This window comes from Corvus brachyrhynchos, unplaced genomic scaffold, assembly GCF_000691975.1.
Source record: "Corvus brachyrhynchos isolate BGI_N302 unplaced genomic scaffold, ASM69197v1 scaffold9, whole genome shotgun sequence".
Classification (NCBI taxonomy): Eukaryota; Metazoa; Chordata; class Aves; order Passeriformes; family Corvidae; genus Corvus; species Corvus brachyrhynchos.
In genome coordinates this window covers 1,557,811-1,573,013 of record NW_008240037.1, presented here as the reverse complement: position 1 = coordinate 1,573,013, position 15,203 = coordinate 1,557,811, and the positions used below count along the sequence as shown (strand labels likewise).

At 34.7% G+C, this 15,203-nt stretch overlaps 1 protein-coding gene across 5 annotated transcripts in view; it reads left to right on the top strand.

Annotated features, from left to right (window-relative positions):
* LRRIQ1 (leucine rich repeats and IQ motif containing 1) overlaps positions 1-15,203 on the top strand; it is a 106,595-nt gene that overhangs the window by 29,112 nt on the left and 62,280 nt on the right. For all 5 annotated transcript variants that reach the window (XM_017743942.1, XM_017743940.1, XM_017743941.1 and 2 more), the window contains 3 exons: positions 2,536-3,012; positions 4,983-5,121; positions 7,568-7,687. In XM_017743942.1, the coding sequence (XP_017599431.1) occupies positions 2,536-3,012; positions 4,983-5,121; positions 7,568-7,687 (736 nt within the window). The remainder of the gene's footprint in view (positions 1-2,535; positions 3,013-4,982; positions 5,122-7,567; positions 7,688-15,203) is intronic.

The following is a 15,203-nucleotide window of genomic DNA, read 5'->3' as shown; positions in this document are numbered from 1 at the left end:
CTTAACCAAGAAGCAATTCCAGGTGTAGTGTGACCAGACCCCTTGACCGATAATTCTGGAAAAGGTCTGAAAGGCAAACAATGAATTTACATTAATTGAAAAGGAAATATTGTGGTATCAAAGATCTTAATAATGTCATATTTCTTACTTAGTCTTCACTCGTTCTTTGTATGGGTTTTTTATCATTAAAGAGGTAAACCAGTCCTGCATATTTTCCATTACAGCAGCTTCCTTTCTGTGATTTGAATAAACAATCTTCAGCAGCATGTCTCTTGTATCAAGAATGCTGTGCTATTGAGACACTTAGAAAGTAGCAGTGCATTGATAGGATGCCTGATATCCTTGTTCATTTAAGGAAACCACCAAGCTGAGACCTCGTACTCAGGCCCTGACGTAACAGTTGTTGTCTGTGCACTGGAGCTTTACATTCGCAGGAGAACCTCAAACAAACTTACCAGGCCACTTCACTGCACATAAGTCTCTGACATATCACTTCACCTTCCTTTGTAGTTTCTTTAAACTTAAGCAAATCTGACTGCCTAAATCGCAAAACCACTGATACTGAGGGCAACCTAAAAATCCTGCAAAATTGAAGTATAGTTGTGGATTGCCGGGGAATGTATGGGAGAGGGTGCATGCCCACAGTGACAAGATGGTATTTTGCAGACACTGCTTGGAAAAACTGCCCAAAAAGCAGCCTCTGTGAAAAAACTAACACACGGTCCCTGGTCACCACAAAATTACTCCCTGCCTGAATTTTCATTTCCTCAGTCTCCCCTTTCATTTCTGCTTGAGCATTCATAGCCACTGGAAGGATGAAACAGCTGCTTGAGATACCTCTGCATCTGTCAAAGGGGAGGATTCACTGTTATGGTGGTTTGTTTTTGTTTCTTTCTGGTTTTTTTTGACAATGAACAAGGATACTCAGGTTATGCTTTTCATGCAAAAGTTTATTTTGCTCAATGTATGAAGCATTCTGGGGTTTTCTGCAATATTTTTATTTTTGTAAGCAAATAAACCAACAAAATAAAGCAAAGAAAAGGAAAAAACCAGGTAGGAGTAGATTTTTTTTCCCATATTTTTCTTTTTTTGTCTTCTCATATTATTTTTTGTAGAAATTTGGTAATGATCTTTTACCAAACTTATCTTTTTTAAATACTTGGACTAATTCAATATATTTAACTAAAGTATTTTACTAATGCTTTAAGTATTTTTTGTTAAGGAAATTGATATTCTTGCTATGTAGTATCTTAGATCCTTAAACAAATCTATAGATTGGTATAAATATCTTTAGGACTTGTCATATGTGTGGACTTAACAGGCACAGGAGCAATGTTGTGGAGTGGACAATCAAATGTGCTGCTGTTACACAGTGAGTTTTGTGCTTAAACTGTGTGGATCAATTTAGCCGTTCAGATTTTGTCCAATAGCACTGAAGTTGCACTAGCAGAGGAAGAGTTGGTATATTTTTTAACTCTTGTAATATTTGATTGATTATGTTCTTAAAAATCTAAAATAATCTTAGTTGAACTTTACTAGAGGATATAATTATAATGGTAAACAGTCCCTAATAAAACCTTATAAAAACTTCACCTTTAGAGAATGATGAACAGGAAGGAAAATTCTGTTATTCTAACTATAATTTTAGGACCTAATTTTTCCAGACTAACAAGAAAATTGATCTTATTTCTACTTTTTCTCTTGGATTGCTGACCTAGAATTGACTTTGTGCTCCTTTGAAATTAGCACCGGATTACAGATTTCTGCATCTATCTATACTATTAAAGGAAAATGTTTTCATGATTCCAGAAATACCTTCTACCTAATAAAATGGTCAAACACCATCCAAAGTACAGACAGCCATCTGAATCTGTAACAATTAGTTCATATTTACTCTTACTTATCCTCATCATTTAGATAGCGTAACACAAGGAACTAATGAGAGCCAGACTTCATAGATTAGTGTCACTTCAGTCTAGCACTTTCCCTTATATTGATAAAAACTTCTGTACTTAAAAGTTTGTGTTTTCCTGAATTTTCCTTAGACATTGTGGTTTGTTGCTTTGAATCTAAGTTTGGGTTTTGTTGCTTTAGTTCTTATCTAAATTTTAAAATTACTGTTATTTTTATATGAGCTCTCATAGTTCCCTGGTAAAATTGGATTATTATGGCAAAATTGCCTCAAATCCTCTAAAAATTTGGGCTTCACATGCCACTTACCACACAGAAAATTAATAGTGAAATGCATGCCCTAATGCCTATTTTAAAAAGACTGAAAACTTTATTTAAAAAAATACAGTCTAAAATCAGAAATATGTGTGATTATATTTTAAATATGTCCAAAAAAAAGACAAATGCTATCAAGATTTATAATTACTGAAACTGGATTTCCAATCAGAGTAATTGCTCTTTGCTGTAAGAATATGGAAACATGTAAGAATACTTGAAAATACAAGCTATTTTAGAAAATAATAGGGGAAAATTTTTTAAAGCATTCTAACAGACAGATAAAAACATTTTTTTCTTTTTTTTCAGAATTACCTCTTCTATTGATTCTGCACTGGGACAATGCTGGTATTTTAATCAGCTGATGAAACTTAGTATTAAACATCGATATGTACATGAGTACGGTGAACTAAACATTACTGACAGAGATGGACCAGAAGCGCTTCAAAATCATTTAAAACAAACATCCACTGGCTGCCTACAGGAAAATAACCTCTTTATCATGGGTGTGACAGAAAATAAACAGGTCTTGTTGGATCCTTCCAAAAGATGGATTACTACTGGCGATATTCAGGCCACATTCATTAACTCCTCCATACCTGTGCACCAGAAGGAAAATAGAGGAGATCAGAGAGTGAAGCAGAAGAGCACAGAATCTTGTATTAATTACAGTGGGGAGAGCAAAGGCAACAATAATATGTCAAGCCAACTCACTTTGCAACAGGCAGTGATAGTAGCAAGTGATACGGGAAGAAATCTCCAGCACTTTGGGAATGGTACAGAAAGGTAAGATGGATGTCAGGTTGCTTTCAAATCAGTTATACAGATAGACAATAGAAGTGAGGATTTCTTGTTTAAAACAGAGGCACAGAATTTGTAAGGTAATATTTTTAAGCTTATTAGACAATAAAGAGTTATATTAAGGTGTTGCCTACTAGGCTTCCATATTAACAATTAAGAATCCTTTGTGATATTCTCCCAGTTGGTATATTAGGATATAGATATTTATGTACTTCAAATAATGTTAGGACACCAATTCAATGGCACATACAGAGTTAGGAATGCAAATGCCAAATGTTTTGCAGAAACTTTGGAGGAGATTAACTAGAAGCTAGTATAAGGGCTTTTAACCAAAATTATTCATTAGACATTCAAGATTAATCTGTGTAGACTTTATAGTCAGTACTGTTTAGAAGGCAGGTGGAAAAATTGCTTGAGTCTACCATCCTACTTCCTTGATTTAGGCCAGTCGCCTGCTGTTGTGATGACTGAAGAGCTAATGGCCTGCCCTGCTTTTGGTACTCCTCCAACATGCCTTAACCTGCTTCTTAAAAGTAGAGGCAGGGGTGAGAGGCCAGTTCAGCTTGTTCTGTGCCCCCAGATTTTCTCCTGCATGAAACAGACTGGTATATTACCACTTTGGAATGTGTTTGCTGCTGATTTGTATGGTTCTGGATGTACAGACGGGAAACAGAAGCTGATTTTTTTGCAGTAAATCGTCAAGAATTGAGTTAAAATTTCATAAGAATTCAGTTTCAAAAGCAGATCTCTTGAGAACACTATGAAAAGCAAGCATGGCAGGTGTGCTTCTTTGAGCTGTTTAGGCTTACGGTAAATAGAAAACAGGGCTTAGTAGGTACTTAAGGCACTAATAATTGTCATAAAATTTATGATTAAGGAAGACCATGCAATTCATGATCGCTTCTCAGCAAGCTGAAAGCAAGAATACAGTAGTCTATTGCATAAGATGAATATGTCAAAAAAATTTTGAAATTGTTCATTTAGTTTTTAGTTAATGTTTTAAATGAATTCTGTAAGTGGTTTTGGAGAGTTCTCTTCAAAACAGAATGCAAAAAAATTTTTGTCTTTGTCTTGACCTCTTAAGTGTGTTGTTTTTTTTTTTTTTTTTTGCTGACTAGTACTCCTCTATTTAAATAGATGCACTGCACAAGGAAAGAAATTACATAAAGATTGGGGGAAATATAGATGTTTTTTCTTTAATCCACTATCCAATTGAAATGAGTATTTTGTGGAGAAAAGGATTCCAAGACAGTAGAGTCATAATCCAGAGCTGACAATGTACTTTTTCTCCATGAGTATGAATTAGTTGAACATCCATTTAGAAATCTGAATCTAAATAGAAATCTAAATAGTCTGTACTTAGTGCTTGTTAAAAAAATGAGCAAATTAGAAAATGTAGACATATAACCAGTGGTCAGTAGTCTTAAATTAAAGTCTAAAAGCAGGCAAAAGATGAAATTCCACTTTCTGTGTTTTTCCTGTCAGCTCCATTGGAAATACCTGTTTCATGCAGTTTTCAGTATTTATCCTTCTTTAGTGCTTGGTGTTTGTTTCTTTGGGGGTTTTTTGTTGGGTTTTCTTTTTATTTTTTTTTTAATATGGTCAGTGTAAATAAGTACACCCCTCCAATAATTTATTCAGTCATTGTTACACCACTTCTGCTCCTAACCCCTCCTTTGAGGACTCTTCCTCTGCAGTGATTCTTCACAGAACAGAGCCCAATGGAGATTAGTCCTTAGATGATTGTATTTCAGAAGTTATGTGATGTGAATATCCTCCAGTGTTTCTGAACATATATGTCATTTCTGGATTGTAATTTCTTGTTTAGTGGCACAGCTTTTCATTTGCCTCAAAGCACAGTGCTATATGTTTCACGGTTAAAGTTTGGCAGATATGATAATCCAGTTGTATTGGTGAAGCTATGTGAGTCATAAAGGTATTTATTTCTCCATGAGACTACATATGGCAGCATCCTTGATCCAGTCCTTCTGGAGGCAGTACCAGACTCAGAGGAAAAATAAATGCAATAAAACAGAAAATCATCAGTTTATAGAAACTTTGAGACAGAAACATGAAGCTGCCACAGTAATCCAGGTTGGTTTATGGTATTTTCTTTACTTATTTTGTATAACAAAATTGTATAACAATAACAAAAAAATCTTTATAATTTTGTGTACTTGTCATCTTCTATTTTTGCTTATTATTTTATTAATAGTTTCATAATGAAACATTTTTTGTTTTATTTAATCAGTATAAGCTTGATGTTTATGAAAGAGATACTTCTTTGCAAAAAGTTGTATAGAAACATAAAAATATTTTCCCTTTTTTCACCAAGTATTTCCCTGAATTATTTTTACTTGATTTAATTCTAATATTATGCTTGAGAGATCCTATGCCCGTGTTCTTACCGGGGCCATTCTATGCTATGAAACTGATGGAGGCTGTGTAACTAATTCATCGTGTCTGATGTGTATGTGACTAAATAATCTTCCTGCCTCTTCTATCCTACCTATCCATTTCTTTCTTTCTCTTCCCATCTCCAAAACTCAGGATTGCTTTATCTGCATTGTCCTTGGGAACAGACTGTGGCCTAGTCTGTCCTAGGGTAGATACTGAGCTAATAGCAATTAAACAGAATGTATTACTATGGGCAAGAGTTGAAGTCCATACCTTGACTCTGTTTAGTTTGGCAACCAGATATAGTATTTGCCTGCCAAATTGCCAAGGTTCATGGGGTTTTTTTTCTACATTTTGAAGCAAATCAACTCTTTTGATTTCATTTTCCAAGTTAACTTGGAAACATTCCATACAGTAAGTTTTACATAAAAATTTCAAAAGTGACAAAGTGATTTAGAAGCAAAAATTTGTTATTGGGGTTTATTGTGTAGTTAGCATATTAATAATTGATTTCCATAAACTTATTTAATCAATTTTTGAGCTTACTTATGTATTTGACCTCTACTATATATTAAAGTGGTGAGTTTAATAAATTTATGTAGTGATTAATATGTGCTTCCTTTCATTTATTTCAAACATGATAATTCCCAAAGTGAATGTGAAAATAAGTCTTTTATTATTTATCTTCTGTGCATATTAGATTTTTAGATCTCTCATACATCCATCTTTACATGCACTTCTTGAAAATAAAATTTTAGTCTGTTCAGTCTCTTCACATTTCTCTGTAATTCTTTTTATCGTATCGTCCCTCTCTGAACCTTTACCACAATCAGTTACAATCTTTTTTAAAGAAGGAACAAGAACTGAATTTTATAGGCAGATATAAAATGAATTTGTACAGAATGAAAGTTTTTATCTTGTCTCTTAAAAACTACTAAATGTAATTTTTCTTTTTGATCATGACTCAGCACTGACCTGGTGCTTTCGCAGATCTGTGTTAGCAGCTGCCTTACAATTTAGCTTTCTGCATATATCATTAGGATTGCTTTTCTCCTTTGAATCTGTAAGAACTAACTGTCTTTGTTGAATGAAATATATTTGTCATTTGATCACTCAGTAATATCAGGATATTTTATCCGGATGCTTATGAAGGTCTGTAGGAAAATAACAACAATGAAATGATAAGAAAGCAGTTCTAATGCATTTAATAATTTTATAATAATTAGGAATTATGTGTATAAAATAGTAACATATTCAATAATTTGTGTGGTTAGACAAACTTTTTCTAAAAATTAATAATCTAGATGTTAAACCAGAATATGAGATTTACCCTTCCTATTTCAGTGCCTTCATTGCAGATCTGTTAGATATGTACAACACCACTTCTTTCATGACAGTGAGAATTTTTTGCATGGTGTTTTAAACACTTGGGGCATCTTGAATTCTAATGTTGTCAAATACTGATTTGGGGGAAAATTGCTGTTTTGAATGTAGTTTTCTTAATTCTGTCTATCTCATTTTGATCTCTGATGTGTTTTTGCTGGATATGATTCTATGCTTGGCATGTGTTCCTAACACCCTTCCTTGTTTTCTAGCACTTTAATTCCTAAAGTGCTCCTTTGTCTTAGACATGATTATGCTGCTAATATTTTTTTTAAATAAAGGTATTAGACAGTTAAGAAAGAGTAACTGACCTAGGTCAATTACATCAGATGTCTCCAAGAATTGCTACTTGTAAAGTATAAGACATTTACTACAACTGTATTTTTATTCTCAGTAATTTGAAAGTTGACACTCGAGTTTTTCTTATGTAGCCTTTCCTTTCAGTTTATAATAGTCCCTGAAGGAATTGTCAAATAATTAATTAGTTGACCTCTACTTTTTAGAGGTTTGTAGTTGAGGGAGTTGCAGGATTCCTTTCTGCTTACTTGTGGAGAGCCTCTTGAGTACTCTAAGCTTTAGACATATTCTGGCATTTAATTTGTCTTGTAGTTTTAAATGTCACATAAAGTTCAAAAAACAGATCATTGAGCTATTAAACAAAGGCCCAAGATGTTTTATCTTCCTAATGGGATAACATAGAGAATCTGGATTTGGGTTTGATCTATGGCTATGTATAACATGCTTTAAATTTTTTGTTCAGGCATTTTGGAAGGGTTTTCTTTTGCGAAAGAAACTGGCCAGTGCTCTTGCAGATGTTACAAGTGATGAAGTGGAGGATGAATATGAGGAGATAAATGTGGACGCTTTCACGTTTTCTGAAGTAAGCATAGTAATTAGCATAAAAGCTTCACTATTCTTCTTAAACAATCATGTCGGTGTTGGAAATAAAAGAAATGGAAAGCACTACCAAGGCTAGAATTAAGACTTTGGATGTCCAGAAATAAAGAAGCATTTCTTATATACAGCTGATTTAAATGTATTTGTCTTGGATTAACTGCTTCCTGCTCTTTGAGATGCTCTGGTAGTTACTGTGCTATTAATGTCTCACCCACTGTAGAACCCCATATATTTTTACAGCTAAAGGGCAATCAAATGAAAATAAGGAAACAGTTCCTTTTGTTCCAAAGTTTTTATCTTTTTAGTATTTTAGTAGCAAATTATAATGTCAGCAATATTTTAATGTGTATTTTTTTCATTTTCATGACAGAATGAGAACGATTTAGAAAGTACTGCAACACTGAATGTCAGCTATATTCCAGTAAAAAGAACATATCCCCAAAGCAAGAGGTGAAGCAGGGTTATTATCTTATGTGTAGTGTGCTAAAAAGATCACACAAGTTCAAATATAGTAGTAAGTTATGAAGAGAAGCATGGTTAAATCAGAAAAAAAGCCCAAACCCCACATTCAGCAGCTCTGTTCTGCACAGTAACCAGAAATTATTACTAGTTATTTTTACAAGTTATATAGAGTTTAAAATGCTCTTTCAGTTTCAAAAGGATTGAAATTGGATCAGAAGTTTCCATTCTAAGAAATAAAAATAGGCTCCAGAGGAATTTGAGGAATAACATCATGTTCAAGGCTGAATTTAGCTATACTTAGGTAAAAAATAAAAATGTCTATGGGATCAATATTGCCGTTCAGTAAACAAGAAAAAGAATCTTTAAAGAAATTTTTTCTTTATAGCCTCAAAAGACAGTGTATATGGGAAATTCTAGACCCAGTATGCATAGTAAATAGTAAGGCAGCTGTGGTGACAAATACATCTATGTATTTGTCTGGAGAACTGCTTTCTCTACTTGTTCACATTCATTGGCTGCCTTTTTTTTTTTTTTTTTTTTAATGCTTTCAGGTAAAGCAAAGAAAACTGACAGCAATGTGGCCATTTGAGACCTAAGAGGATATGACTAAGATTTTTTATCATGAACCCTTGTCTCTGAATGTGCTTTTTCAGCTGCCGTGTCTTTGCAAGAGCCATTTATCAATATTCAACTGTAATTTTGCAAAAGAGATATATGCAATAGCCCTGCTACTGGCAAGACCGGGTCCCATTTATAATCTGGTGTTTGCACGGATCTTAGAGAGTTATGAAATCAAGTATGTTGTTGGTTGTTGCAATGCAGTTTACAGTTGATCAGTCTTTGGTCATCTGATATCAAGCTTCTTTTGCCAGCTCCTCTCCATAGAAAATAGCTGGGCTTTCTATGAAATTATTACCAATGAGTTGATGACTTAGGGCAATTTTATTTTTTTCTTCTCCTTTTCAGCAACTATTTTAAGGTACATTTTCAGAATTACTGCTTTATTTAAGGGCATGCAAAAGGTTTGAAGCAGAAGTCCCAAGAATCATTTGGTAGACGGGAAACGTGTGTGTGTAAACATAGAGATCTGCCTTAAATTTTAGAATTTTTTTCTTTTTAATTTGAAATACATATACAAAACAGTTTCATTCATTGATGTTCTCTGATCCCTGGCTTCTTTCTAAAATAATAAAAAGCAGAATGTTGAAGGTTTTATTTTGTCACACAGGAAGGAAGTATCTGTTCATATATTAAAGAAGGAGAATATCCTGTTTCGAATTACTCAGCCAGTAGGCCAGAGTTTTACACACCGTAATTCAGTTGAGCCATTCTTGTGTCTCTCTGGCCCAAATAACTCTGTTATGTTTGGGTTTCATTTTTTTTTAATTGCTTAACTGAAAACTACGTAGACAATTTTGTTCCATCTTTCTGTCATCAAGACAGTTGCATTTGGGCAGATGTTCCTGAGGCCAAGGAGAAAAGGAAGGGGTGGAGAAGGTGGGAAAAAGAAGGCCAGCTTCTTTCAGAGAGATTTGTACTGTATCACCCTCTGGTGTTGCCACACATTTCTTTTTTTTTGTTTTGTTTTTTAATCCAAATTATTATTGAGTTTATTAGGAATGAAATAAAACATGGGTTTAGGGAGAAATTCTCAGGAAGTGTTTAGGTTCAGATGATGACAGGTGAATCATGAGCTGACATTTTAATTTGCCCAGCAGGCTCAAAGGCTGAACTGTGGATTGATGTCAAATAAGTTACTCAAGCCCTTAGCTTCTTGTGATGAAAAATATAAGAACATCTATTTTCTACAGGGCAGTGTATATGATAAATTTGCAATGTATATGTCTGTGAATGTTCTTTTTTCAGTGAGTGAATATTTCAATGTTCAACATTGATGATTGTAACTAGAATTATATCCTACAATATTTGTCATATTTTTTTCTTTTCTTTCTCTTTTTTTTCAAGTGTATATGTTGTCTGTGCTGAAGAGTTTGATTTTAAGAAATGTGTGGTGTAACTATCCTGGGCATACACCTCTGCTCTATCTAGCCCAGACTAGCTACTCAGTACTAGGTTGCCTGTTTCCATGTGTCTGTAGCTGTTTCATTCTCTGCAGTTGGGTAATACCAAACCATGTGGACTTCCTACTTCTGGAGAAACAAGCAGCAGAATCTTGGAACAGTCTATGCTTCCTATTCCTTCCTTTCTGGTCTCAGTGTTTATAGCAAAGTGCTGAAACAGAGCCAAGTAATGACACATGGTATCAGTGGCTATCTGTTGTGTCTCAAACAAGTGTGTAGGGAGGACTACATATTGCTGGGCTAAGAGATCCCATATGCTGGGGTTTGAAGGAAGAGAAAAATATTTGGATACCATTTTGTACTGCAGATTTCACTGTTCTATAGGGTGAGTGAAATGAGAGAGAAGGGCAGAAAAACCTTTCCTTATCACAAACTAATACAAATTTATTAAATCTTGTCTAAAAGCTTTTTAAATAGTTCACTATTTTGTGTTGTGGTCATTGTTTAGGTTTTTCTTATACTGTTATGTAGATTTGAGTCATAATGATTTTATTCAGTATTATCTAATGTTGTACAAAATCACTGTGCAAGCACCTATTTAAACCACTTGTAAATATCAGTGCAATAAATCACTAGGCACCAGTCTTCATGAAAAAAATGTTTATTATCTTCATTATAAACTCGCTGTACCCAGTGTTCCATGGAAGGTGAGGCTGTGAAATAGCATGGGAGAAACCCTAGTCTTTGACAAAGATTTTCACTTCATTTATGCCCATTGAATGATAGTATATTTTTAGTACAAGTTAAACTCCATATCACGTGAAAAATTGATTGCATGCGATTGGGCTAGAGGAATGGCCTTTATCTTTCTAACAATAGCATGAATATTAGTCATTTCACCTGAACCATTGCTGATACCTTCTTGTGTTCATTCATATCAGCTCCCATACGTTGCCAAAGACATTCGGAGGCAATTGATGGCAGTAGTGTTTTGTGTCTCTTTGATTGTGCAATGTCAAACAGGCTATCCCAGATGACATGAAAGATCTGGCCAACAGATGTTTCACAAAGTATGAGCCTGATATTTAGTGATATCTTCACGTCTTTCATGTGGACTTTGGAGAATTCCAGCCTACATGCTCCGGAAGGCTGATCTTAAGGCAACCTTTCATCAGCAGTCCATCCGTGTAGCAAACGATCTACAAGGCAGAGCTCACTTCACCTCTGGTGGATGAAATCTGACAGCACATTTGCTTGACACAGCTCTTACTTTCTGTACTATCTAAATATCAGTATTGTTGTTTTCTTGATGTAAATATGATGTGAGCCAGATGCAAAATGTCTAAACTTGCCAAGGTGTCAGGAAGCTGAATAAATTAAATATGATGAGGTTTTAGACAATTCTTTACCCTAAGCAATGACCACTGAATAAACATATGGACACATTCTCATCAAGAGAAGTATCAATATTGATGATTACATGGCAAACTAAGTAAGTACTCTATTTTAAAAACTTCATTTTTAATTCAATTTAAATCACTTTAGTCATACCTTTTCAAAAAGAAAGTCACTTTTTAAGTTGCAATGAAGTTAAAAAGAAATCCATCGCTGTTCATCAAAAGAGATAACAGTGTTGCCCTAAGACAGAGTGTTGTTCTTTTTCTGAGCTTGATTATGTAGATTTTTTTAAATTCCAGTCTTTTTGATGGCTTTTGAAATTATTGTTCAGGAGTTTCCTTCCCATTTCTTTTTGCATATCTACACGCAGACACATAGCAATTCCTAATTTTTTGCTTGCCTTCCACAGCAGGTAGGTAGCAGTTTTATTTTTCTTTCTTCTCATTTTTTCTTTTCTGAGGGATGGGAAGAATAAGAACTAGCTCATGTGTGCTAACTCTTAATAAATAAACAGTAATTAGAACAACATTGTCCTCATGTCTCCCATAAGGAAATTTTCTTATCACATGTCCAAACTAGACCCATATGATGTGTTTTGTTTTCTTTTCTGATAATCCTTCATGATGTGGTTTGTCTCAGACTGGGAGCTTATGATTGTGAGCTTGTGACAGTGATTGCTGTTTTCTGGCTAGTGCCAGGAAATAAGTGTAGCCCATGGATTAGAAGGTCCCCATAACATTTCTTGTATCTTGACACTCTTATGTATGTCTAGATCCTGTAATTGCTTATAAATGTCAGATCAGCATCTGGCTTTTCTGTATTGTATGCAGCAAAGAATATGATCCTTTTTTCACCAAATTTCACATAAAGTTACAGTGTTGTAGAAAAGCAAAAAAGTATCTTAAAAATTTCATTAGATCCATCCCCTTCTTTTAAAAAGGAGTAAAAAACTCTCTCCTCAGCAATATATTGGAGGATCAATCTTTTTTTCATGAGTGTTTATCAATAATCTCTTGATATGCTCCTGTTGCTTCAGCTGCTGTGTTAATGGATGGTTATTCATAGTCTGTGGCTTCAGCAGGTGCATAAAACTTCTACCTCTTTCAGCGGTGCTGCTTATCTCATTTTCTAGTTGTCTCATAGGTATTCTGGTCTTAGAAGTAGGTTGTTGCAGTCAGTACCTGAAAAAAAACCGCAACCACAGCTACCAAAGGCTGTTGCTAACACTCCAGCTTCACAGCTCGTGCAGAACGTGCTCTGGTTGCTTTCTGGCCTTCCACCATGACATCTCAGTTCTTCCTACCACCTGAAATGCTGTTAATTTTTAAAGAGAACTTATCTTCATGACTTGTCTCTATCCAGTTCTTGGTTAAATAGCCGGATTCAAACAAATACTTCCCAAAGGAAAGCCTACTAGTGATGCATGGCACTACAGATATAATTTGGAACCTATATATAGCAAATGTTACAGTATTTTTATAAATTCCATTTAGCTTCTATGGCATACCAAAGGATAGTGATATCATTAATTATAATTCCTAGTCTTATATCTCTAAAGACAAACTCAAGCATCAAAATTGAATAAGCAAGGAAAGCAATGGAAAAATGTATGTAGGTGAAAAAAGCTTTAGTTCTCTGAAGTTTGTACTCCCTACAGTAGCCTCAGAGGAAAATTGTTCTAAGCCAAAAGCATCATTATAAATGGGAGCAATAATACAGTCATAAGTTCTTTTAAATGAGAACATCTCCATCTGGAGTCTCTTGAAAGCTGAACTAAGGATCTCTAATCATTGAGTATATCTTCCCTAAGTTCTTTAATTTTTGTGTAATGTTGAAACTGATGTTATAGTATAGATATAGGCTGTGTTTAAAATACCTACTTAAATGTCTAATATTTAGCATGTTCACATACATTGATTTCCATTAAAAAAGATTTTTTAGTAGTCCCTATTTAAAAATTTCAGGAGCTAACCTATTTGATTGGTCTGTGCTCTGTGAGAAGAAGCCATTGATGCAGTAATATTATTACTGAGTTAAATTGCAGTTCTTATGAAGGAACCAAAGAGGAACGTGAGATGTCAGCTTCTGTCATCCTCTACACATATATCTCTGCATGTCTTACTGCCTGGAGCTTAAAATCCTTTTGGTTTAGAAGAAAGGAGATGTTATCCAGTTGCAGCACAGTTTAAGTCCCCTGAACATATGTAAGTCCAAGGGAACAGATAGGATGCATCCAAAGTGGTTGAACAAGCTGCCTGATGTCATTTTGAGGTTACTCTCTATCATCTTTGAAAGATCACAGCAACTGGGGAGGTTACTGGTGACCAGAAAAGGGCAGACATCACACCAATCTTCAGAAAATTCAAGAAGATCCAGGGAACTAGAAGCCATCAACATTATCTCACTTTCTGGGAATACTTGGTGTAAATACATTCAGAAGCCATTTCTAAACACATGAAAGGTGATTGTGAGAATCCACATGGGTTTACCAAGGACTGATCGCTTTATTTGTTTTCTGTCACAAGGTGAATGGCACTATGAGTAAGGGGAGTGCAGTGCATATTGCATGCCTTTACTTTAGCAAGGCTGTTGACTGTCTCCCAGAGTCTTATTCCCAAAATTTGTTGAGGTATGGCCCAGAAAAGTAGGCAACAAGGTCACTGACGAATTGACTGCAATGCCAGGCTCAAATGGTTGTGTTTTGTCGTGCAAAATCCAACCTGTGGACAATAATTAATGGAGCCCATAATGGATGGTAGGGAGACCAAAATAGTAAAAAATTTAATTTGGTACCTGTATGATGGAACACAATGCAATCTCAAATGTGCAGATGACACTGTATTGAGGGCAGTGGTTGGTATGCTGGAGGATCAGGGTGTTCTTTAGAGCAGTCTGCACAGGCTAGATAGACAGACTGACCAGAGCCTCATAATGTTCAACAAGAGCAAGTGCAAAGTCCAATATATTGGCAATACAGTTGGCTAAGATCTGACTTTCTATGAAGCAGTCCCACAGAAAAGGATGTGCGGTCATAATGGACTTTTCATGCAATTGTTTAGTTTCTAACAATGTAAACAAAGAATGGTAAAAACCCCAAACACCTCATATGCTATTATACAGTCTTAATTTAGCTAAAAACTGTTTATGTTTAGTTTGTCTTAGAATAGAGTGAGCTAAGGATTCCTAAATGCTAAATACTGTCCTAGTACTCACTTTAGTATTTTTTTTTTGCTTGACAAATACTTAGAAACTTTTTTTTTTTTTAATATGGAAATAGGTGTAGCTATTGATCATTTCATAAACTAGGAAAACATCCCAAAGAATCAGCTTCTTTCCAAAGAGTATCATTACATGTCCCAAAAGATTTAAGGTGTTGAGAACACAAGTAGGAATGAACAAATTTAAACTTGCAGATTCATTTGTGGATAGTTTATTTCAAGTAGAAGAGACACTGCTAGAGACATATAAGGAGGGCAGTATAAGTGAAGCTGAGAGATGATTTAGACATACCTCTTTAAAATTAATGATTTTGTAGTGTAATTAGAGGTTTGTTAGCATAAATTTCAAAAAATTCTGTTTATAACTCAGCTCTCTTTTGCTCTTTAGCTTCCAAATCCT